This window comes from Artemia sp. Qi Xiang Cuo, chromosome 3 (assembly GCF_049724085.1).
Source record: "Artemia sp. Qi Xiang Cuo chromosome 3, ASM4972408v1, whole genome shotgun sequence".
NCBI classification, from domain to species: Eukaryota; Metazoa; Arthropoda; class Branchiopoda; order Anostraca; family Artemiidae; genus Artemia; species Artemia sp. Qi Xiang Cuo.
Window position 1 is genome coordinate 78,851,409 of NC_142796.1, and position 27,468 is coordinate 78,878,876.

Below are 27,468 nucleotides of genomic sequence, written 5' to 3' on the forward strand. Positions count from 1 at the left end.
TTAATCACGAGACGATCCTCTGCAGACAACACCATTGGATAATGTGTATTTCTCAAACGAGAAATAGCACCATTAGCCGTGCCAATCAGTTGAGTCAGCGCCTTGTCTATGCACTCCCCCTCATCCCATGTTTCTACTATTTCTAACAATTGCATGGTGTTAGAATTATCTCTTTGCGCGTGGGCGTTGGACACTGCAATGGCCAGATATTCTTTGACTCGGTTTGGAAATTGGGGGTCATTCACCTCCACCAGCTTAGCTTCACAATCCAAAGATATTTTGTTGCACTGGAGAAGGGTGTTTTGAAAATTTTTGAAACGTAGAATGCCCCTATCCCCTGAAACCGTTTCCACTGTCTGGTAGCCGTGGCGTCTACAATGCTTCATATGATCCCGTAGTTTAATATCACTACGGAATTGTGACAAGCATGTTGGACAGTAGAAACGTTCCCCCCTTTTCATACCCTCCCCCATACTTCTACTGATGTCATTGATAGGGTAAAAATGACCGATTGTGTTTGGTTGACTAGGTGGTGTGTAAAACAACCAAACCCAGTGTTTAACCAAATCGACTAAGGGACTCCTTACGGGGAAAAGCACCTATTTCTTCTTAAAGTGAGTCTCATCTTCAAAGTAAGATTCATATTTTACCATAGTAACGCCAATATTTAAGATGGCATAATCCCTTTCAAAATCATCAATAGATATTAGCGTTGCTGGATATTTTTCTTTTAGGCACGAAAAATCTAAAATGAGAAAACGTAGCCCTCCTTCTCATGTATAGCCGAGTGATCTAAATTCTTCTTGGTAGCGTCCTGATCTAGAGGCTCGTATGCTGATATGAGGAAAATAAATCGGAAACACTTTTGATCTGTTTCAAAACAGATCTTCTGGACACCTTTACAACCCTCTACATCTGGATTATAATTTAAAACTACTGACCTCTCCCCACCCCTCTTAAAATAAAATCTTTCTTAAATTTACATATATTTATGCTTAAATTTTCAACAAAAAGAACTAGAGAGCCACTACTGTTTTCATTAAAGTTCTCGAGATGCGTTATAATTTGATCGACCCAATCTATGAAAACCCCCTCAAAATGTTCTAAATTTGAATAAACCAAACGCATCTCGGAATTTATAAAATGATAATACACTTCGCTTTTCCCCTCATTCAAATAAAAAACCTTTAAAACAAAGGAGACCTTAATTGAATCCCTACCCCCCCACAATTGACTTTGGTTCTCCAGACGTGCACGCATTTTGTCTACATAGTTGTGTACAATTTCTATAGGATCATAAACAAATTTTCCCCCCATTAGTGTATTAAAGGGATCACCAAACGTTGCAGTGAAAACAACTATATTATTTAAAATTCTGTTGGACAGCTGAAAGTCTGGGAGAGTTGTATCCTCCTCTCCCTCTTGTATATTACCCCCTCCCCCTAGTTGTTCAATAATAGGGCTATGGGAAGCCGCTTCATTCGATTGAAGTGGGGAAATGTTCATGTAATCTGAGGGGGACGGGTTTCCCCTCAATCCACCGACAAAATCATCTAAAATTTGCCTAGTGTTTGGACTTAGTAATGCTAAATCTGAATCTGAATTATCTACATTACCCAGCTCAACTGCGCTATTATCTACATTTAAAAAATCACCTAAAAAGTCGTCAATATTATCTGGAATTTGATGTAAATCATCCCATAGTGAATTGCTGGGGGACTCCACGTGTGCCTCCTCTCCTTCCCCTTCTTCACTGGACGGTGAATATGGGACCAATGCTCGTCCAATCTATAAATGAAAAAATAGCTTATTTTCAGAGTGTTCAAATCATCCCTACAGTTAAAATTTGGATTATTATTGCTTAATAACATTTGGTTAATTCAACTGAAGATAATCTAAGATATGACATAGAAGGCAACAATTTGTTCGTTTATTTTCAAAGTGTTCAAATTTTTTTTTTCGGCGCTCCCCCCCCCAGCGCCCCCCCCTAACCTTGCCCCACAGCGCGTCCCGGACCATCCGTGGTGCTTTTCGGAGCCACAGCGCATCCCAGGGGCACTTCCCTGACCCGTGGCGCATCCCCCCGGCGCTTCCCGAACCTTGTCCTCCCCGCCCACCCCGGACCCCTTGGCGCCGTCCGGGCTCTGGGTATTTACATAAAGTCCCAAAAAACCGGATTGTTAGGCGGCATAAGTTGTTTCGCCTACTCCCCGTACAGGTTGTCTATGACTCCAAATGAGCCTAGATTATTTTTAATCGCATGTCTGCTCTGTTTCCAAGCGTATTCTCTGGGAAACAGTACAATTAAATTCGAGAACCGTTAATTCTTATTCAGGAATGTCTCTCCATGCAAAATCATGCAAAGTTGATCTAGACATTCGTTACGCAAATTATAATTAGGAATATGTGTAAGAGATTGCAATGCTATAATCTCTGTCCAACACAAATTGAGTGGGGGAAAAACATCTTTTAAAATCTATTAAATTTTAATTTTATAGTGTTGAAAAAAAGCGAAAAGCGAAAAGATGGAGGAAATGGGTAGAAACTAATCAGCTTTTGAAAAAACGTGGTCTTTACTTGATAGCATCCTCATAGAAAATTGTGTTTAAATAAAACAGCAGTTTATATCGAAAAGGCAGTTTTCTATGAGGAAATTATATCCGGGATATAGTATTCCTTTTCGGCTTCACTACGAGCCGTTTCAGCAGACTGCTGAATGTATGCGATAACAGTGACCTGATTTAAAAGGGGGGGGCAATGTCCTTTAATATCTCGGACAGAATTGTACAGTGATTAAATAAAATTTGTACGTAGATTTCACATAAAAATGTATTATTCTAGCAAAAATGGCATTTTTTGAGAAAAAGAGTCTCAAGGAGTAAACTCGAAACTGACCAAAAAATATTTTTATGTAAGAGAGATGACGCGGTAGCACATATTAGAAAAGAGTAGTTTCTTTGCAAAAAATTACATTTAGATATGTAATAGGGGTTAATATCTCACAGAGATAAGTTTATATTGGGATTGAAAAGGACTGAAAAATGAAGAAATAGAAAGGTAGGAAAAAATTGCTTACATTTGCATATCCCGGCTGCACTTGGGCATCCGAAGGACCAGGTAGTGCATGCTGGAGGACCACTTCTTGACCGTGCATAAGTGGGGTAGCTCTTGAAGGACCAGGCACCGTATGATGGAAGTTGGACGGGTCGGCGGCGTTATATTCTTGTACTGATGATTGCACTTGTTTTGGAGGCTTCGGCCAGCTATCAAATTGCCGGACAGTAGCCATCGTAGGGTCCAAATTATTAACCCTCACTTTCTTGGATAAAGGGGTCACGCATTCTTCACAATTTGCCTTAAAAAGAAGAGAAAAAATTAGTATTGAAATAATTTGCCCCTTTTTTACAGAAAGAAAGTTATTATCATCATCCATGTAATTTTGTTTAGACAAAACATTTATCACTAAGAAAGCAAAACGTAAAAAAAAATTTCGTGAAATATACTAATTTCATCCTTTTTTGAATATGAGAAAGAAGAATTACGACTCACTGAGCCGTTCAAAAGCCGGCCTAGTTTATATATTTATCACACCCCCAGAAAAACACCCCACGGCCAATCACCCCCCCCGACAAAATCCCGGCGACAAGACATTGAAAAATATACCCTCCCCCACCCGAACAATATTGGGTAAGTGTTAATATTTTAAATAAGACTCACGGAGCCGTTCAAACTCCGGCCTATTTTGTATATTTATCACACACCCCGACAAAAACAGCCCACGGAAAATAACCCCGACGGAAAATAACCCTGGGAAAAGACATGGAAAAATATCCCCTCCCCCCACCGAAAGATATGGTAAAAATGCTATTCAATTTACGCATAATAAAGCAATGTATCTTTTTCTTAAACCCACTCCCCTTACTTTTCACGCGAAGAAGCAGTTTGTTTTCACCTTACAATGATGGCGATAGACTTGAGGCATTGCCCCCTCCCCCTTTCGCCAATGTCCTAAAAATATTGTTAGGCATTAATTTTGGAAATAACTCAATTCCATGGTTCCATACCACATAGAATTACGCAAAGCCTGTAAGCACACAAGGTTAATTAACAATAATGTCTCTTTTCACGCGAAACTAACTTTCTCAGAGAAACCCTTTGGCTAAGCCGCTATCCAAATTCTTATATATTTATCAAAGCCGGATGTACTTTAAAGGGGTGTCAGTAATTATCAGCTATTTAAATCGTTGCGAGAAATCTGTAAGTCAAGCCATAGCGGACAGTATATTAAGGGAATGACAGAAAGTTGACAGTTGCATTTAGATAAGATATGGAATTTATCAAAAACAGAATTATGGTCGTAAACAGAGGGGGACGGAAGGAGGGGGTTTACGTAACGAAAAAGAGCGTATTTTACGCTTTTTATCGGGTATAAACATCATATAAGGCCGTTTGTATCGGGGGGGGGTTTACCCGAATATGGTAGAGGGTGACCACGGAAAACAATTTTATTTGAAAATAAAAATGAAAACAGAACTTACATTGCTAATTGTGGCTGCCAAGGCTTCAAATTCATCAATAATTTCATGTGTTCTATCCATTGTGTCACAATACTTTCTGATAATTTAATCACATTGCATGCCCGTTATATACGAAATCTCAAGGGCGAATTGTTATGTAACGGGGAAACCATATGTAAGCACGTCTCTGATTGGCTGAGAAGGAGGATGTATCCGACTCGCTGATTGGCTGAGAAGGAAACACGTGATCTAACTGTTTCCGGGAAAGTCATAACATTAGACTTGAACATCAACATCAAATACTATTTCTGGATCATCCATAAAACAGAAATAAAAAACATCAAATAAATTAAACAACACACATAACCATCCATGAAACAGACATAAATGTGAGAAAGTTCCTGTTTTTCAAATTCTCACTAATAAAAACGATAAAACATTCATAATTTGATTTTGACATCCGAGAAAAACATCAAATAAATCGAACAACACACATAACCATCCATGAAAACAACCATAAATGTGACAAAATTCCTGTTTTTCCAAGTGAGAAAATTCCTGTTTTTTCATTCTCACTGAGAAAGCCATAAACCACGTGGTCCTGTCACGAGTCGGACCCCCTCTACTCGTGTCAAAAGCCAAGGCTATGCAAAATTGTGTTAAACTTGGATAGGAATATTTATCAGTGAAAGAATATCTGTCGGCACCTTGGTGCTGTCTAAAATGCCGTTCGCCAAACCATAAAGTAGCTGATTGTGCAAGTTTGGTTGCGAAGTGTGCACGCTGTGCGGGCCCTCATATTTCCACCAAGGATTCTCCCTGCCAGCTTGGTGCAAGATGTGCCAATTATGGTGAACATCATGCCTCCTTTAGTTTTGGATACAAAGTGCTGAGAGATATCATTGCCAAGAAGAAATGATTGTGTCTGTTTCGATTGTTTCGGCTTAATATAAATGGTACTCGTTTAAAGGACCATATGATTGATGAATTGTGTGACCAGTTTGACATAGTATGCCTTCAAGAACACCTCCTGACTTCTACTAGTATTAACGTGGTAAAATAAAGTTGTAATCATTTCCTTTTTACAACTAATGCTGAGGTCACTTTTGAGACCTTCTGGAGGCCTCGCGTGTATTGCTTAGAATAACCTGAGTTTGCTCTCTCCAGTGTGTTTTACAGTGATAAATTCATCCTTGCGGTTCGGTTTGGTAATACTGTGCTGATAAATGTGTATCTCCCATGTAACAAAAAAACTATTTCCTCTTTAAACGCGTATATGAAAGCTTTGGCAAATCTTAAGGCTATTCTTGCGTCTGTTTATCGACTGGTTATGATTTCATAGTAGTTGGTGACTTCAACACAGATATTACAAGTCAGTCAGTTTAATCCGATATAGTCCTTGGTGCTTTTTCTGCTTATAAAATAGTCGAGAAAAGTATTGATTATTCATATATTCACCAATCTGGAAGTTTGTCTAATATTGACCATGTAGGTTCCCCGTCAAACATTAATATATCAACCTTTCTTGTTCATGAAGACGATTGTGATATTGACCATCTCCTGAATTCGTTCTCTGCTTCAATTGTTGCTTCTCATTCTACTAGACGATTTACACAAAGTACTAAGTGGTTTTACAGGAATAACTGGAGTTTATATTACTACGTTGTCTGCGTTATTGGGTTCTATAAAAGTTCCTTACCATTTGCTTCAAGTTACTGACCGTTTCTCAAATGATAGGCAGTTTCTAAATGAATATTATGATACAATAATTTGGTGCTTAAAATAAGCAGAGGCAACTGCTGTTCCTCTAGAAAAGATTAAAGTTAAAACTAGAAAACCAGAATGGGTTTTGGACCCAGAATTAAAAGTTTTAAAGAATAAAGCTAAGTTTTGGCTACGAATATGAGTGTCTTGCGGTCGGCCAAATCGAGGAGCTGTCTTCGATCTGAAGTATAGTACCAAGCTTACTTATAAAAAAAGTTTGCGGTAGTCTAGGGTATCTGGTTTTGATTTTCCTGCGTCGAGAAAGGAGTGGTCTCATGTTTTGAATTCGGATAAGCTTAGTAGTGATTTTTCTGAAAGTCCTATAGCAGTTTATGCTTGGGTTTCGTATTATAATGATATTTTCGGTAAGGTGAAACTGGAAGTTGCAAAGCTTTTTAGTAACCTTCTTGAGTCGTGTTTGCCTAATCGTGTTTCTCAGAGTAATGTATCACCAGTTTCTACTGTTGGTATTGGTCAAGCTATTAAGAACATGCAATCTAGCTCTGTTGATCAAGACGGAATTTCTGCTTATCATGTAAAAGTAGTTTGCCCAACTTTGATAGATCACCTTCAGCTACTGTTTGAGATGTGTTTATCCACTTCTATGGTTCCCGACAGTTTTCTCTTTGGCACAGTCGCCTCGGTTTTGAAGCGTGGAAAAACCTCGTCAGAGTCTAGTTCTTATCGACCAATTACTGTTTCGTGCACTCTTAGCAAAATTTTTGAATATATTCTTCTCCCTTTCATTTCAGAAAATGTTAATTTTGGTGAAAACCAATTTGACTTTCAAAAAAGGCTGGGATCTCAGCACGCCCATCGTGTTCTAGCTTCCCTCCTGTAGCAATCTGTTAATGATAAATGTCCTCAATGGTATCCGAAACTGTAGAAAACGGAATTTTGATAATAATAGATACATAAAAAGAATCAGATTTTAATGCTAATTTCAAATATATAACTTTTATCAAGTTTAGTCCTACCGATCAAAAGTTACGCGTCTGAGAAAATTTGCCTGATTTTCGAAAAATGAGGGAAAGACCTCCTAAAAATTATAGAACCTTAATGAAAATCACACCATATTCGGCATATAAGAGAACCCTACGGCAGAGGTTTCAAGCACCTAGCTACAAAAATGTGGAATTCTGCATTTTTTGCCAGAAGAAAGATCACGGATGCGTGTTTATTTGTTTGTTTGTTTTTTTATTTGTTTTTTTTTTTCCAGGGGCGATCGTATCGAGCTAGTGGTCCTAGAATATCGTAGGAGGGCTCATTCGAACGGAAATTAAAAGTTCTAGTGCTCTTTTTAAGTGACCAAAAAAATGGAGTGCAACTAGGCCCCCTCCTACGCTCATTTTTTCCCAAAGTCACCCGATACAAAATTTTGAGACAATCATTTTGTTCAGCATGGTCAAAAATATGATAATTATGTCTTAATCCCCTAGACATAATTATGTCTAGGATGACTTAATCCCCCAAAGTCCTCGGGGGGAGGGCTGAAAGTTATGAACTTTACCCAATGTTAACATATAGCATTGGTTATTGGCAAGTATACAGACGTTTTCAGGAGGGATTTTTTCTGGTAGTGGGGGGGCGGGGAGTGGGTCAGGGGTTATGGGGGAGGATCTTTCCACGGAGGAAGTTTTCATGGGGGAAGGGGCATTGCTATGAAGGGGGCACCGGATTTCCCAGCATTATTTAAAAAAAAGATAAGAAATTATATATATATAAAAAAAGTTTTTCAACTGAAAGTAAGGAGCAACATCAAAACTTAAAACGACAGAAAACATTACGTATATGATTGGGTTCACCCCGTAGTCAAGGAACGACGTTAAAACTTAAAACGAACAGAATTTATTCCGTATATGAAAGGGGCAATCCCCTCCTCAACGCCTCGCTCTTTACGCTAAAGTTCTTGGCTTTTCTCTGTCTACAATTAGCCATGTCTTGATGCAACCTATGCAACCTACTGCAAAATACTTGATAACTTCAATTCAAAATCAACGGGCTTTCTCACAACTCTATTTTTTTTAAACAATGAAAAACTTTAGTGTAAAGAGCGAGGCGTTGAGGAGGGGACAGCCCCTTTCATATACGGAATAATTTCTGTTCGTTTTAAGTTTTAACGTCGTTCCTTACTTTCAGTTAAAAAAACTTGTTTTTTTTTATTTAATTATTTAAAGAATCCAAACTTCATTACTATCTGTTAAAACGGAAAATGATTAATGTTTTGTGTCATTATTTCTTCCAATTTAAAATAGATTTTTATGTAAAATCGTATGTAGACTTTTTTTTTAATAACTAGTTTTTAAAACTAGCTCTGACTAGTTTCTGAAAAGCTATTCGCCAAAATCCATAGTTAAATTTACTTTACATACATGGATGTTTACGTCTTGTTGTCGCCTCTCTGAAAATGCTTGACAGATCTCTGGAATGAGTCTTATGGCAATTAAATAAAAAAAACAAGTTTTTTTAACTGAAAGTAAGGAACGACGTTAAAACTTAAAACGAACAGAAATTATTCCGTATATGAAAGGGGCTGTCCCCTCCTCAACGCCTCGCTATTTACACTAAAGTTTTTTTTTATTTTTTAAAAAAAATAAGAGTTGTGAGAAAGTCAAACTTCAGCCTAAAGAGCGAGGCGTTGAGGAGGGGATAATCCCCTTCATATACGGAATAATTTATGTTCGTTTTAAGTTTTAATGTCGTTCCTTACTTTCAATTAAAAAAAACTTTTTTTATTTAATTTTTGAACGTTTTTTGAATTAATGCAGGTTTTTATTTTGGCTCACCGTACAGGAATAATTAAAACCAAATTTTCATATTAATTTTACTTTATTTGGTTAAATGGCTTTCTCGAAAGTTGTTTAATTTTATTTACCAACGTTTTTATTTTTTTTAAGAAGAAGAACGATTTATTGAAAAAACATATCAACAAAAAATTATTTCTGCCTCCCCTAAAAAGCAAAGCTTGTCCGTGGGGGAGGTAGAGAAAACAAAATCCTTAAAACAAAGAACACTTGGCCACCGACACCACTAATACCAACACACTAAACAATAAATACAAAATAATATCATATATTATACATTCTCTGGGAACATCATATCAACAAAACCCCCACAGTAAATAAATCAATTAATCAATCAAAACTCATATTCACCAAAAAGCAGTTCCTTAATGATTTTTCTAAAAATATTGGGGTCACCAATAGTCTTAATATCACTATTTAAACTATTCCATTTCCGCGTACCTCTATAAAGAACAGAAAAACATGAAAGGGAAGATATACCTCTAGGTACACAGAAGTCCGCGCTACCCCTTGTATCATGAGAATGAACAGTAGACCTAATGGACAATAAATCACCAAAACAACGAGTCTGAACATCCTGCTGCAGTCCAAAAATAAACCACAATACATAGAATTCACGAAGGCCTGCAGCCGGCAAAATTTTTAAAGATGGGTAAATTTCTCGAACAGACATACGTGGAGACATACCGGCTAAAATTCTTACTGCATGATTTTGTAGAACTCTTATTGGTTTTAGGGTAGAAGAAAAAGTAGAGAGCCAAATACTTGAACAATAAAGCATATACGGGTGTATTAAAGAAAAATAAAGATGGCGAAGGACATACTTGGGAAAAGAATGTTGGAGTTTCTTCATTATACCAAGATTTCTTGCCAGAATTTTGCTAGTTAAAGTTACATGTTCCTTAAAAGATAAAGTTTCATCTATTACAATCCCAAGGTATTTAAAAGACGCAGTCCGTTTTATGACGCCATTAGGCATATCTAATTCCTTTATCTGTGGGTAAAATGTTGATGATCGTGAGAAAATCATAAAGTTAGTCTTAGCCATGTTAATCCTTAATTTATTTACCCTCAGCCATGCTGTAATTCTATTAACTGATTCCTTCATGGAAATCTGCGGCAGCTCTGCTGTCTTAGCTGTGCTAATGGCTGTTGTGTCATCAGCAAAAAGTAAACTTCTATATTCATATATTTTTATACGTATATTAGGGGTTCGCCCCCTAGTCAATACCTTGCTCTTTAAGCTAAAGTTCGAATTTTGTTCTAGCTAAAGTCCCTTAATCACAAAGGCCGTTAATTAGAAATAGCTCTTATGAAAGTACTAAATAATTTTTGGCTTAGAGAGCGAGGTATTGACTAGCGGGTGAACCCAATCATATAGCTAATATTTTCTGTTCGTTTTAAGTTTCGATGCTGCTCCTTACTTTCAGTTGAAAAACTTGTTTTTTTTATTTAGTTTCTGATATTTTTTTAAAATAATGATGGGAAATCCGGCGCCCCCTTCATAGCAATGTCCCTTCCCCCATGAAAACTTTCTTCATGGAAATATCCTCCCATATAGCCCCCGACCCACCCCCCACTACTATAATATATTAGGGAATTCGTCCCCTAGTCAATACCTTGCTCTTTAAGCTAAATTTCGAATTTTGTTCTTTAAAAATGACCCTTAATAACAAAGGCCGTTAATTAGAATAAATAGCTCTCATGAAAGTACTAAAACATCTTTGGCTTAAAGAGGGAGGTATTGACTAAGGGGTGAACCCAATCATATACGTAATATTTTCTGTTCGTTTTAAGTTGTGATGTTGCTCCTTACTTTCAGTTGAAAAACTTATTTTTCTTAATTTGATTTCTGGTCTTTTTTTTAATAATGCTGGGAAATCTGGCGCCCCCTTCATAGCAATGTTCCTTCCCCCATGAAAGTTCCATCATGGAAAGATCCTCTCACATAATCTGATTTAATCTGATTCTTTTTTATGTATCTATTGGTATCAAAATTCCGTTTTTTAGAGTTTCGGTTACTATTGAGCCGGGTCACTCCTTACTTACAGTTCGTTACCACGAACTGTTTGATTAGTTTCGGACTTGAATATCTTTTTGGAAAATTAAAATGAAAGTAGATTAAAACAGCAGGCAAAGGTGGATCTAGGGAAAAATCTTGGGGGGGGGGGGGGACAAGTTGACAAGGGTGACAAAAATTTACCAAAATGACAAATTTATTAAAAAAAATAGTGAAAACAGAAAAAACACGGAATGAGGGCCCCAGAAAGTTGAACGCTAGTACTATGTTGAAATTATTGATTTTTATTGAAATATTAATGGTAAAATTTCAGTTTACATATTTTTGATTATTCAGATAGCTAATTCTGACAGAGTCTCCTTACTTCCTGGTAGCTAAGTAGCTTGGAAAAAAAATCTCAATGTTTTCAGAAAACTTCATTTCGGATCCAAAGAATTTTGGACATTGTATTAAACCTCAGATTTTACAAATTAAGATTAATTCAAACCTGTTTCAAATTCGTGTAGTTGTGGCGTGTTATGTCTATTTCATACAACACAAAAAATATGTTTCTCTATCTCATAGGCTATTTGCCTCAAAGGGACTATTAGGAATCTTTCGATGCATCATTTATGAATGAATATCTTACTTCTTTATTTCAATTACGTCCATGTTAAAATGCCAAAAATTCATTTACTTGAAAGAAGAAGGTTTTTTATTTAGATTGACAAACGTTTAAATTAAGACATTAAGAATACAATCATGATCATGATGTATTTTGAATACATGGGTATTAGTTTATAATTTGGGACACTATAATAGTATTTTATTTTATTTTAAATCCTAGTTCATTTATTCAGTAAGTTTGTGTGTAAGGGGGGAGGGGGAAGGCTAAAAATATAAGTATTAGTTTATGCACAATGTAGATGACAATTATTGTTTCTATTGAGTTTCTAGTAAAATCTTGAATTCCTCGGGATAGTACCCTTAGACCCACACTTTCCTTGGTGTACATCAGCGACATAGAGAATAATCTTTTTAAATCACTATTCCATTTAACTGACAATACCATGGTCCATGCAGCTGTCCATAAACAATAAGACCCTGTACAAGTTTCCCTATCCCTACAACCGGATCCTTTGGAGATAGAAAAGTGGTCAGATACTTGGATGGTCAATGTCAAGGCATTCAAGAGTAAGGTGCTACTAATCCCCCAATCGGATGTCTTGCGTCAACTTCCTGACTTTATTTTCAAGCGTAGAACTGCAAGAGAGTTGACAAACTTCGTCTGTTGAGAACCCAATTCTCCTAAGATCGCTCTTGGGTTTTACATATCGATCGGTTTTGATCCTTCTGTGCAGATAGTTGTGTACGATTCTTCGTTCTAAACACATGTTACCGTTCAGCTTGATTATCCCTTTGTATAAGTCTCGCGTTGAACCTGTTGCCAAATACGGATGCCTGCTTTTGCAGTGACACCCTGAAACCCTACTGGCACCACTCCAGGACATCCAAATGACGACCTTCAAGGGTGTGTTGTAGCTCTAATCGGCTAACTTTACAACTTCTCAGTGAGAGATCATGACGTGGAATCACTAGCTGCGTTCTACAAGTACATCCCTTCCATTGATTACTTATCTGTAGCTGTAACATTGTTTGCCAGGCCAATATGGTAAACCGAAGAAACAAAGTTCGGTTGGACTATCTACAAGAGAAGAAACCCTACACTGAGTATTTAAAGAACAGCTTCGTGATACGCTGAACCTCCTTTTGGAATAACAACTTTCCCTAGACACAAGTCTAGGGAAAGTTAGGTAAATTTTAACTAGCGCCATCTCAGGCTCTAATTTTAGCAGCTTGGCGCTATCAATTTTGTCATAAAGAAAAAAAAGAATCTGTGTATCTAAGGACCTAAAAGACAATTCATAAAGCTCACTTTTTGCCCCCCTTTAACATAGAGATGTCCACAATCATTGGGAGTATAAATCCTGAAACAAGTCAGAAATAATGTATGTTACATTTTTGATGGTGTTATAATGTTTGTAAGATTAATGAGATGGAACACTGCAAAAATTGACGAAGACCACACTGCCTTTCCATATCAAACAAACACAACTTAAAAACAATAGGGAAATTTTTTCCAAGACAGTGCAATTTAAATCGGTGAATATTGCGGCCCCATGTCCAAGGGCCGTCTGCAGCACAACATTAAGAAAAAATATTTCTTTAATGGACATACGGCCGAAATATTCGCCGATTTAAATTGCACTGTCTTGGAAAAAAAATTTCCCTATTGTTTTTAAGTTGTGTTTGTTTAACACTGCAATAAAACATTAAAAATAGATTTTTCAGATTTCATTAATTTCGCTATTAACTGCGAAACAGAAGTAAATATTTCGGTCGATATTTTCCATTTAGATTTCTTTGAAACAATTTTATAGAGATTGTCTATACTGGTGTGTATAGGTCCGCATATATAGGATATATGCCTTTATTGACGTTTTATCCAAACTTTATCGTTTAACCCGATTTATTTTCTATTTTAGGGCTGATGAAGTCAAGGAACATCCATTCTTTCAAGGAGTTGACTGGGTTGCCGTCTATACTCAAAAGTGTCAACCCCCACTTATACCCCCGAGAGGGGAAGTAAATGCTGCTGATGCCTTTGACATTGGGTCTTTTGATGAAGAGGATACTAAGGGCATAAAGGTATTGTAAAAAGGCTTTAGTCAAGTATTCAAATCTGAACAATTGTAATTCCACGTTTTAAAGAAATGAGATTTAGGGACTGTCAGTTAGGTCAAGTTTTCACTAAGGAGATTTAGCTAAAACTTTTCTACTTTTTTTGCAATTAAAGAAATATTCAGTATTGGTATTCACGAATTCTTCAAAGGATGAAGTGACCAGTGTTAACTTATTCCAGACAAATTTTTTCTTTGTCCTGACTCCAAGAGTACATGATTTGTGAAAATTCAGGATGCAGACATCCAATCCTCTATCCCCTCCAGGGATTTAATCGTTCGGAAGTTACCGCTTTAGCGAGGGGCGTTTGCCTTTCAGAAATAACGTACACAAGTTGGCGCGTGCCACCATAGGTGACAGAACTGTAAGGCATACATGGCGCTATGAAATATACACTATGGGGTGGAAAGTGGCCATTCCCTTGCCTTTTACTCGATCTGGAATCACTACATATTTGTTTGTGTCCATGTTTTATTTTTTTCTAAGCTTCATAGGGACCTCTTCTTGCCCCTCTGTGTTCTGCTATCTTAATGTGCCACTGTTTTCAGACATTTTAAAAATATGTATTTAAAAAGTATTGTTGTATGTATTCCTTTCTGTTAAGATAAGATAAGATAAGATAAGTTTTATTCTTCATTAAATACACATACAATATTAGATGTTATAAATCCCTCAAAGGCTCATTGGCCTGTACAAAGAGGGAAGACATATGAATTACATACTCAAGGATAAAAAACATACTCAATATGAATTACATACTCAAGGATAAAAAACAAAAGAAAATTTAAAATGATCACTTACTCACATATGAAGGAGAAGAAAAGAAAATATAAATAAAATAGAAACTATAGAAAAAATTAGAATAAATAAACTAAATAAATTAATTATATTAAATAGACTCAAAAAAAAAAAAAAAAAAAAAAAAAAAAAAAAAAAAAAAAAAAAAATACTATAAGCGAATTCCTGTCGTCGAAACAGACTGTAATTATTAGACTGTAATAAAATGGTGCGAAAGCAATAAAATTTAACCTATCTTCATGAATGCTACTCCTTAGTGAACTATACAAGTTTCACCAATAAAAAATGATAATCATACCTGAGGCCTGGGAGTCATAGCGCAGAGAAAACCACCATAAAACAAACTAACCATTCAGGGGACATCAACTCCACAAAAAAAAAGCGTCATTTTAGCGTCATTTTCATGACGCTAAAAAAAAATGGATTTATGTCAATAACAAGGAAAATATTTTTTCTTTTTCTGGTACATTCACAAAGTAATAATAAAAAAGAAATGAAATTATTCTTGATAAAATACAAATAAAAGCTATTTTACGAATAACAAATATTTGGCTCAATGAGAAGGATGAAATTGTTTGTCTTCAGATGACATATCGATATAATTTGGTTGTTCAATCAATCAGTCAATCAATCAATTTATTGATACTAAAAAAAAAAACTATTACAAACGTAAAGCGGTTACTAAACCCAAGAAGCTTGGCTTGTAGTTGTTAATTTTAATCTTATTAAATAAAAAAAAAACAAGTTTTTTAAACTGAAAGTAAGGAGCGACATTAAAACTTAAAAAGAACAGAAATTATTCCGTATATGAAAGGGGCTGTCCCCTCCTCAACACCTCGCTCTTTACGCTAAAGTTTTTTTATTGTTTTAAAAAATAAAGTTGTCAGACAGAGTCAAGCTTTAGCGTAAAGAGTGAGGCATTGAGGAGGGGACAGCCCCTTTCATATACGGAATAATTTCTGTTCGTTTTAATATTTAATGTCGCTCCTTACTTTCAGTTTAAAAAACTTGTTTTTTTATGTAATTTCTGATCGTTTTTTAGTTAATGCAGCTTTGATTTTGGCTCACCGTCATTGAATAAGTAAACAAAATTTGCATAAAAAATTTTACTTTTCTTTTGCTAAGTGGCTGTCTCTAAATTTGGTTCTGACGTAATTTACAAATTAACTTACGTAACGAATTTTCTATATTCGTATATTTTTCTTCTGGCAAAAAATACAAAGTTGCAGATTTTTGCAGATAAGAACTTGAAACCTATGTTATAGGGTTTTCTGATACGCTGAATCTGACGGTGTGATTTTTACTAAGATTCTTTCACTTTTTGGGGATGTTTCCCCCCTCTTTAAAAAATCGAGTAAATTTTTTCAGGCTCGTAGCCTTTGATGAGTAATACTAAACTTAATAAAATGAATATATTTATAATCAGCATTATGAGCCCTTTCTTTTGATACATTTATTGAAATCAAAGTTCGGTTTTTAAAATTTTCGATTACTATTGAGCCGTATTGCTTGTTTTTTTTTTATTGTTTTTTTTTTATTAAGTATATGTTATTAAGTATATGATGGGGTTATCCCCTTATTCAATACCACGCTTTTTACATTAAAAGTTAAAAAAAAAATTTAATTCAAAAACCCCTGAATCACAAAGGCCGTTGAATTAGAATAGATAGCTCTTTTGAAAGCACTAAAAAAAAAAAACTGTAGCGTAAATAGCAAGGTATTGACTTGGGGGAGAACCCCCTCATATACGTAATAATTTCTGTTCATTTTAATTTCTAATGTTGCTTCTTACTTTCAGTTGAAAAAACTTGTTTTTTTAATTTAATTTCTGATCGTTTTTTAAATAATGCTTGGAAAACCGGCGCCCCCTTCATAGAAATTTCCCTTACCCCAAAGAAACATCCTCCACGGAGAGATTTTCCCGAGTAACCCCCTCCTCCAGCTCCCCTCTACCCCCCACCCGAAAATTATCCGTCCGGAAAATGTCTGTATACTTCCCAATAACCAATACAACATGAAAGCAATGGGCAAAGTTCATAACTTGCAGCCCTTCCCCTGGGAACTGTGGGGGATTAAGTCATCCTAAAAGACATATTTATTAGATTTTTGACTATGCTGAACAAAATGGCTATCTCAAAATTTTAATTGGGTGACTTTGAAAAAAAAACGAGCGTGGTAGGGGGCCTAGTTGCCCTCCATTTTTTTGGTCACTTAAAAAGGGCACTAGAACTTTTAATTTCCGTTCCAATGAGCCCTCTTACGATATTCTAGGACCACTGGGTCAATACGATTACCCCTGGGGAAAAGAAAAAACAAACAAACAAATAAGCACGCACCCGTGATCTTTCTTCTGGCAAAAAATGCAAAATTAAACATTTTTGTAGATAGGAGCTTGAAACCTCTGCAGTAGGGTTCTTTGATACGCTGAATATGATGACGTGAATTTCATTAAGGTTCTATAACTTTTAGGGGGTCTTTCCCCCCTTTTTCGAAAATCAGCCAAATATATTGTATTTGTAACCAAAACGATGCTAAAGAACTCTCCTTGTGTTTATTTCTCAACAATTTGTCGGAAACCAATTCCAACAATTGCTCTTTTTCGTGTGCGATAATCCTTCTGGCATAAATGCTGTGTTAATGCTAAACTAAATTCTTGTCCATTCAGTATTTTTGTTTAGTTCTGGGGAATACTTTTCAAGCCCAGAAATACTGTGGCATGCATTTCAGAGCATCAGAATCAGTTTTAGTAGCTGACTTTATTTAAAACTCATGAATTAACTCATGAATGAGCTTCTCCATTACTTACTCTTTCTTGCCATAAATTTGGTTTTGTGCTCGTAGCGCTCACCGTAACGATGCATTGAAATGTCTTTCTTTGTTACTACAAGTTGAGGCATATCAAACAGTTCGTGGTTACGAACTGTAAGTAAGGAGCGACCCGGCTCAATGGTAACCGAAACTCCAGAATACGGGTTTTTGATACCAATAGATACATCAAAAGAATCAGATTTTAATGCTGATTTCAAATATATTACTTTCATCAAGTTTAGTGCTACCCATCAAAAGTTACGCGCCTGAGAAAATTTGGCTGATTTTAAAAAAATGGGGAAAAGACCCCCTAAAAGTTATAGAACCTTAATGAAAATCACACCATTATATTCAGAGTATCAGAGAACCCTACTGTAGAGGTTTCAAGCTCCTATCTACAAAAATGTGGAATTTTGTATTTTTTGCCAGAAGAAAGATCACGGATGAGTGTTTTTTTGTTTTTTTGTTTTTTTTCCCCAGGGGTGATCGTATCGACCCAGTGCTCCTAGAATATCGTGGGTGGGCTCATTGGAAAGGAAATTAAAAGTTCTAGTGTCATTTTTAAGTGACCAAAAAAATGGAGGGCAAATAGGCCCCCTCTAACGCACATTTTTTTCCCAAAGTCACCCGATCAAAATTTTGAGATAGTCATTTTGTTCAGAATGGTCGAAAATATGATAACTATGTATTTAAGGATGACTTAATTCCCCGAAGTCCTCGGGGGAGGGCTGAAAGTTATGAACTTTACCCAATGTTAACATATGGTATTGGTTATTGGGAAGTATAAAGACGTTTTCAGGGGGGATTTTTCTGGTAGTGGGGGAGGGGGGGGGGTTGGGGGTTATGTGAGAGGATCTTTATATGAAGGAACTTTCATGGGGGAAGGGACATTGCTATGAAGGGGGTGCCAGATTTCCCAGCATTCTTTAAAAAAAAGACCAGAAACCAAATAAAAAAAATAAGTTTTTCAACTGAAAGTAAGGAGCAACATCACAACTTGAAACGAACAGAAAATATTACGTATATGATTGGGTTCACCCCCTAGTCAATACCTCCCTCTTTAAGCCAAAGATGTTTTAGTACTTTCATGAGAGCTATTTACTCTAATTAACGGCCTTTGTGATTAAGGGTCATTTTTAAAGAACAAAATTCGAAATTTAGCTTAAAGAGCAAGGTATAGACTAGGGGGCGAATTCCCTAATATACGTATTAAGAATATATGAATATAGAAGTTCGTTACGTAAGTTAATTCGTAAGTTACGTATATTTCTTGCTAATAAAAGTGTTCGTAAATGAAAAAAAACAAGTTTTGAAAAAGCCATTTGACCTAATAAAAGTAAAATTAATATGAACATTTTGTTGTAATTATTCATGTACGGTGAGCCAAAATCAAAACCTGTATTAATTCAAAAACGTTCAAAAATTAAATATAAAAAAAACAAGTTTTTTTAACTGAAAGTAATGAACGACGTTAAAACTTAAAACAAACAGAAATTATTCCGTATATGAAAGGGGCTGTCCCCTCCTCAATGCCTCGCTCTTTACGTTAAAGTTTGACTTTCTCACAGCTCTATTTTTAAACAATAAAAAAATTTAGCGTAAAGAGCGAGGGGTTGAGGAGGGGACAGCCCCTTTCATACACAGAATAATTTCTGTATTGGTATTTCTGTATAGTATTGGTTTTGGTTTATTGGAAAGCCATTTAGCACAAGAAAAGTAAAATAAATATGCAAATTTTGTTTTACTTATTCAGTGACGGTAAGCCAAAATAAAAGCTGCATTAACTAAAAAACGATCAGAAATTAAATTAAAAAAAACAAGTATTTTTAACTGAAAGTAAACTTAAAACGAACAGAAGTTATTCCGTATATGAAAGGGGCTGTCCCCTCCTCAACGCCTCGCTCTTTACGCTAAATTTTTTTATTGTTTTAAAAAATAAAGTTGTGAGACGGAGTCAAAATTTAGCGTAAAGACAGCCCTTTCATATATGGAATAATTTCTGTTTGTTTTAAGTTTTAATGTCGCTCCTTACTTTCAGTTTAAAAAACTTGTTTTTTTTATTTAATCAAAACAAAGAATGTATCTGCTAAGTATGCTAGTTTACAAAGCCACTGGAATTCACTTGCCTGTCCTTAAATAACATACCCAAAGGAAAAGAAAGACAGCAAACATTTTCATTTCATTCAAATTCTTAAATTCTATATTTTATTTCAAAAAGAAGATAAACAGGCAAACTATGAAAGAAACTGAGTCACTCACAACGTATATAAATAAACAAATACTCCATTGTACAGTTATTATTGTTTGGATATTGTTTGGATTAATTGTTTGGATATAGACCTAACTATCTATGGACTCTTTTTGACCTTGAATTGGCATTGCAGTTATTATTGCTGTAACGTGAGCAAGATGTTAGTGGAATATGCATATTCGCCTGTTCTGAATTTTCTCCAATCAAATTTTTGCGAAGGAATCGATGATGTGACGATAATTAGTCATGCACTGGAATTTTTTGATGATAGTCATTAAAGACGCCGAAGCGGAGTTTTGGGGAATAGCAGATCCGAATAAATCTGTTCCAAAGCGGCAGGGTGACCTAGTTTCGCAGAGAAATTTGAGATATTCCGGACTTTTTGCGTCATTGTGAATCTGATAATACCCTGCTGCCAATTTTGTCATTTTCTCTCACCTACTGAAGTCTCGATTATCCCTACAGTAGCTTACTCCAGGTTAGTCAGCAAGATTAGCTCCCTAGACAGAGCCCTTAAGCAGATAAACGAAAAGTGACATCTGATGATTTGAATTTTCCCTCCTTGCCTTGTTTAAGACAAATGTAAACACATCCACTACTACTGTAGTAATCTCTGGAATTTCTCCCGAGCTTAACAATCCTGTGAAACGTCGCGATGCCATTGACCAAATCAAGGGACACCAAGCCATTCATTCTATCATTCCGTCGGGCAATAAACTTTTAGTGCAGATTGACCCAGTTGCTGCAAAGGACTTTTGTGATGCGGTACCTAATGTTCTGAAGTGCGATGCAAAACTTCAAGAGCGGAAACCCGTTGGAATAGTTAAAGGCATACCGCTAGCTTATGACGTCAGTTTTTTCGAGGGGCGTGAAGGAGTTGTAGACGCTATGCGCATCGGGCAGTCCTTGACTGTTAAGATATTCTTCTACGATGCTGTTGGACTTACAAATGCACTTCGTCTCGGACTTAAGGTAGAATATGAAATTTTCCGAGTATTTCAGTGCCTCCGTCCTCCCCGTTGCTGTTATAAGTGTCAATCACCTGATCATATGAAGGCCAATTGCACCAGCCCTCCCCGCTGTTCCCGCTGCAGCGGTATGCATTTATCGACAAAAGATGCACCATGTTTGGCCGAACCGAAGTGTGCGCTATGTGGTGAAGGCCATGTTGCATTCAGTCTAAAGGGCCGCGTAATCTGCAGTGCCATAGCTAAGCGTGCCTCGAAAAAGAAATGACTGGAACAGTAACGTTTTCTGTGTGTTCTTTTAACATAAATGGCACAAAAGACAAAGATTATTCAATAAATCAGAAAATGATCGATTTTGACATCGTGTTGCTACAGGAACATCTTTTGCCGGCTGTAAGTGTCAGCTCACTAAACAGAAGTGATGAACATGTAGTTTATACAACCAGTGCCAGACGGACGAGGGGCAGACCTTCCGGAGGGCTTGCATGTATTGTGAGCAATAGACTTTCGTGCTTCTCTCCCCAGTGCATACACTCTTGCGATAATTTTATTGCCCTTCAAATTGCAGATCTAGTGATTATCAATACTTACCTACATCATGATAAAAAAACAGTTTTGTCATTTAATAAATTCACAAAAATTTTGTCTTCTCTGAAGAATTTCCTTCGGAATATTGAAAGACATAGCTTTAAGTGGATCATAGTGGGAGACCTAAATTGTAACATAAATAGAGAGTCAACTCGGTCTGATCTTGTGCTTCAGTCTTTGCCAGATGGATATCAGATAGTAGCCAAGAGTGCAGATTTTTCGTATATTCATAATAGTGGATATGTGTTTGATATAGGCCCCTGTGTTTGCTCGGCTGGTGTGATATGCTCGAGTGTCGAGGTTCATGATGAAGAAAGAGATTATGATCACCTCCCCCTCTCTTTTACCGTCTCTGTTTCGCATTCTACTGGCCTGAATCAGTGTGAATCTTCTGTACGGTGCACGAAATGGTATGATAAGCGTGAATGTAATAAAGCTAACTGGACATTATATATCTGTACTTTGGCAACTCTGCTCTCATCTGTGACAGTTCCTTACCATTTACTTTGTACCAGTGTCCTCTCGCCTAATGCTCGATCACAACTTAATTTTTACTATTCTCAGATTGTTGCCTGCCTTAAACAAGCCGAGGCGATTGCTGTCCCTGTTTCACGTATTTGTTCGAAAACAAAAAGTTCTTTATGGAAAGAGGACCCTCAGTTAAAAATTGTGAAAAATCGGGCAAAAATGTGGCTTCGGACATGGAATGCGTGTGGCCGCCCCACCTCGGGTCATTTATTTAATATTAAAAAAAAAAACAAATCTGAATTCAAATCTTACTTGCGAAGCGTCCGATATAAGGGTAAGGAATTTCCGAAAAGTCCTCGGCAATGGAGTTAAGTGGTGAACACTAGTAAGCTAAACCCGACTGTTTCGTCCTGTTTAATTCCTGGTGATTCATGGGTTAGTCATTACTCGAAAATTTTCAGTAAAGTAAATTATGCAGTCCATTCCGGGTTTTCTAGACTGCTTGATTCAGTTATTCCGCGTAGACTGCACCAGAAAGATATTATCCCAATTAGTGCTGAGTCTGTTGTGAAAAGCATTAAAAAACTAAAATCTAAGTCTGTTGATTTGGATGGAATTTGTGTTGAACATTTAAGAATCGATTCTCCCGAGTTGATTAGCCATCTGCAACTACTTGTTCAGATGTGTGTTAGTAGCTCACTAGTGCCTGATTCTTTCCTTTGTGGTACTGTTACCTCTGTTCTGAAGCGAGGGAAGGATCTGCTTAATTGTGGATCCTACCGCCCTATCACTGTACCGAGTAATTTAAGCAAACTATTTGAATATGTACCGCTCCCATTTATTCAAGATAAGGTGGATTACGACCCAAATCAGTTCAGTTATAAGTCGCGCATAGGATGCCAACGTGCTCACCGTATACTTGTAAAGGTGTTACAAGAAGCTCATCGTTGAAAAACGGAAGTTCACGTTTGTGCGTTAGACCTATCTAAAGCTTTCGATACTGTTTGTCACTCTCAGGCATGGTTTTCTCTGGCACGTTTGGGTGTGAATAGTTCAATTATTTGTGTACTTTGGTTTTGGTACCAAAATTCATTTATTCAGTTGAGGCAGGGTTCCCGGACCTTTGGCAAAATCCCAGTTAGATCTGGGGTCCGTCAGGGTAGTGTGCTTTCACCTCATATTTTTAAAGCTTGTTTATTGAGTGTTCTTAATATGATACCGCTTTCTTACTCTTCAGGGTTGTCAAACGTCACCTATATTGCATATGTGGATGATCTTCTGCTTGTTAGCAGGTCAAAGTTTACATTAATGAAGTCTGTGCTACTTGTATCGCGGCTGTATGGGGAAATCGGATCCCCAACACTGATAAATGCGAATATTTAGTCTTTAATTCAAAATCCTCAGCAACGCCGCTTGATTGCGGCGCATTTTCTGTAAAGTGTTGAATCTTTCCGATGGCTTGGGATCAATATTTGCAAATCGCTTACTTTATTTCGTTTCCGGGCATTGAGTGACATTAAACATAAGCTGAAACTGGGGTACGCCAAAATTGTCCCCAACAGGGGAAGATATAACAAAAAAGCATCGCCTAAATTGTACTCAAAATTTTTTGACCACGCAGTTTTGGTCCCAGCTGGCAATTACATCCTGTTTCGCCTAGGGGATATTAGCAATATTAGAAATATGTATTTTAGACATTGCAAGTTTTAATTGTATCTACCTCGCAGATACAGTAATACAAAAGATGATGAGGATTTTTGGCGCTCCGGATATTGTAAATTGTTTTGTCAGACCAAGTAGCCGTCTTCAAGAGAACATTTATGCTACTTTGGGTGGGTAACCACCCACTTATCCGGGTAGCCACAGCGCATTGGGTTTAATTGCTCTTTTTTTGTTTTTTTTTAAATTTTTCTTTGTGTGTTTTTGTTTGTTAATTTATGTTTTTTTCTCTTTTCTTGTGTTACTCCACTTCATTTTCTGTATAGTGGGTCAAAAATAAATTATTATTATTATTATTATCGTATTATCCATCATGGAGGTGGATAACCTGCTACAGGTCTACAGAGGGTCTCAGAACATTTAAACATTCTTCGAGAAATTAAACGTGAACACATAGCACGATTCAGAAATTTTAAATTGAATTAATTCTCTTCACAAAATAATTGAAAAAAATTATCAATAAAACTAAATTCGTTTCTCAATAATTTCCTGTATTGTTTTTGAACAAAGCTATTCCCTGTCATATAAAAAGTTTCACAACTTAAATACAGCATTAATTAACAAAATATTGAAGTCCATATCAAACTGCATAGATTAAATTTAAATTTTTTTCTATTCGTCCAGAACTTTCTTTTTGTCAGCAGGCAGCGTTATTTGGGGGGGGGGGCGTGCTAGATTTTTATAAATACCTTTTTTTGGTATTTTCATTGAAAAACCCCATTTTTGTATTCCCATTAAAATACTACAAAAAATGCCCTCCCCTAGATTTCAAAAATACACCCCCCTAAGTTTCCGATAATTAATGCCTCTATCAGCAGGAATCTTACCTGTTGCCAAAGTCTCCGCATTTAAAAAGCTGTGGGTATTACATGTGGGGCAACATTTTTGAAGTTCTTTATTGACCCGGCCACACCTTTGCTCCATCTGCACTTGTCCCAACACGTCTATTTCAATCAATTTTTTTGTTTTGCACTGATTTATTCAAAATATTATTGATGTATTTTATTGATGTATAAGACCTAATATAGGATTAAATCCTTCTGGACATTTTAATTTTTTCATCTCGAACAAACGCCGTATAGTTTGCAAAATTCGTAATAGAAATGGAGCGATCGACTTGCAAACCATAATAACGACTTTTAAAAATACCAGATAGCAGCGTCTATTTTACATTATTAAATATATAAATGATTCGTGGGTGAACTGTATTATTTGAGATAGGACTAGGTAAAGAGTCTGTTCTGCTCTTATCTCCTATCATCACTTCGGGTATCTCTATGGCGGCAAGCTTGGTTAAAATTTCGCCAATTGTCTACTTTCTTATAAGAAAAATCGGTTCTTATCGTGCTTCTAAATTGGAAAGGCTTCAATTATTCCTTAGGAAGATAGAAAATTTCCGTTGAAAATTGTTTTTCAGGCTTAAGTGCGATTCTAGTTGTTAAATTTCAAATCGTGTGCGTAATTACCCATTTAAGTAGTTGTTCTGAAGACAATAATTTAAACATTATCCCCACCCATACTAAGGTAAAATTCGGTAGAGACTCCAAAAGTGCAAAATGTGGAAATTGACTCTTACTTTCAACCACCTTTGGCTCAGATGTGGTTATCTCTTCAGCTAGTTGTCCTGACGACAAGAATTTAGGAGCCTCTCCAATTTCCTTTCCCCACAAAGGTCAGACTGAGTTCTATGCCCTAAAATACATAACTGGAATATTAGCTTTTACTTTTTTATTCTAAGATCCTAAAATTCCTGCTGGCAAATGTGCTGATTTTTTTTAGTTACAGGCTTCACGGCTCCATCACAGATGATGATTTGCCGCTAGTCCTGGTAGCTACCTCATTTTCTGACACTGAGGTACGTGTTATACCTTCTCTTGAACCCGTCAAGGGAAGGATTTTCCGAGATTACCTCTGCCGGCAATATATTCCATGTGGCAACCGATCGCTGGGCGAAACTCGTTTTCAGATATTCTTGGCGGGAGTACCCTTCTCAAAGTAGTCCTGACGAGCTGTACTTCGGCGAGTTGATCGCAAGGGCTTTGCTTTATCAGGAAAAAGCTTCGATAGCTTCTCTGATGGAGGGTTATACCAGTACTTAAAGAAAACCGACATGGACGCCACATCGACACGTTCTTTTGTTGTGGGGTTTTAGCTTTCGTGTTGCCAGAGGTTGCTGCATGTACTGCTCTATTTTGAATATGTTGGAGTGGAGTGATGTGGTTTTTTGGTGCGCCAGCTAAGAGAGGACATGCAGATTCCATGACAGGTCTGATGCACGAGTTGAAAAGTGGCAGAATAGAATCATCAGGGAGAAGACTTTTGCATCTTACGATAACTCCTAACTTCTTGCTGCAAGAGGATCTAATTTTACTGAGATGCCCAGTCCATGAGAGATCTGAAGAGAAATTAACTCCAAGTAGACGCAGTGTATCAAATCGCCTTATTACCTCTCCTTTGAAGACGAAATCAAGATGAGCCCTCATATTACGCGCCTTAGAAATTAGAAGCTCTTTCGTTTTCGATATGTTAAAATGTCATCATAATGCTTGATGAAAAGAATTAAAGAACCCGTGCCCCTACAGGGGTCTGAATAGGCATTGCGTTCTCACAATATGATTTCATTTTTCCCCTTGAATGTTACTAGAAGTTTTCCCAACTTCAGAGGAAATTTTCTCCTTCATTTCATGATTTCAAGAATGAATTATATCTCTTGTCTTTATTCAGTCCCAAATGATCACTGCTGACCATAAAAAAAAAGAAGTTTTGTGTGGTGACGCTGTCTAATTAAATCAAATTGAATGTTGGATTTTATGTGCGTCACCACAGTTGCAAAGAAAAGTAAAGAGCTACATTAAATCAAAGATGAGCAAAAATACATTCAAATAATTTTTACGATGCAAGACTAGCATGAACCAACATCAATAAATAAATAAAACCCCAAACCAACAGAAATAACAAAATAACCAGGTCCAAACTCAAAATGAGCAGAAACTAAGAGAAGTAGGGCTGCCTCCCCCTCGTGCTTTCTAAAGACCAGAACATAATTTGCCCTGGTTATCTCAAATTTTATCAGATGTCTCCTGGGGATACGTTGCGTGGGAGGGGTGCTGGTTGCCCTCCAATCGCTTTTGGCTTTAAAAAAGGACACTAGAAATTTCAATTTATAAGAAAGTAATTCTCTTCCGAAGTTTCTACGACAGCTTCTTCCGTATAAAGTGCCTTTGTGAAAAAAATAAATGAAAAAATGATAAATTATGTATTGTGCCCATTTGACTCTTTACTTAGGGAGTCCAATAGTGTTGCATAAGTAAAGATGATGACCACCATTCCTTTTTGTGTTTGCATTTTGAATAACAGAAAGCGGAATCTCATAAAGTTTTAAGAAGAAAACTGGATTTGTCGAAGAAATTGTCAAAGCTGGATCTGTAGCCTTTGAAAGCTTTTTTATGTCCATATGCCCGTTTAAGTTTACAAATATATTTTAATATCCCATCATCTTTCTTGTCTTTTTTTTACCTTTTCTTAAATTTACAGACGTGATTTCTCATATAGGTTTTATGTTTTATATGTTCATTTTACATCTGTGCATTTTAAGAAAAACGTTTTATTTTATTTTAAAGCTGACGGAAGAAGACCAAGCTCAGTACAAAGATTTCCCCCTGACAATATCAGACAGATGGCAAAGTGAAGTGGCTGAAACAGTATTTGATGCTATAAATCTGGAGGCTGATCGTGTTGAAGCCAAAAAGAGGAATAAAAGACATGTGGCCCTTAATGAAAAAGGTAGACACTGAAATATTGTAGCAATGTATTTATAATATTTTATTGTTCATTTAGAGAAGCCGTTTAATTTTTTAAGTCCCTCACCTCTTTATCTCCTTCTCTCTCTCTCTCTCTCTCTCTCTCTCTCTCTCTCTCTCTCTCTCTCTCTCTCTCTCTCTCTCTCTCTCTCTCTCTCCCTCACACACATTCCCTCTCTCTCTCTCTCTCTCTCTCTCTCTCACACACACTCCCTCTCTCTCACACACTCTCTCTCTCTCTC

The 27,468-nt window shown here is 36.6% G+C and overlaps 1 protein-coding gene across 1 annotated transcript in view; it reads left to right on the forward strand.

Moving 5' to 3' along the window:
- Window positions 1-27,220, forward strand: part of Gprk1 (G protein-coupled receptor kinase 1) — a 327,272-nt gene extending 300,052 nt beyond the window's left edge. The window contains exons 14-15 of the mRNA XM_089086349.1: window positions 13,631-13,793; window positions 27,047-27,220. Of these exons, the coding sequence (XP_088942475.1) occupies window positions 13,631-13,793; window positions 27,047-27,220 (337 nt within the window). The remainder of the gene's footprint in view (window positions 1-13,630; window positions 13,794-27,046) is intronic.
- The last annotated feature ends 248 nt before the right edge of the window (window positions 27,221-27,468 follow it).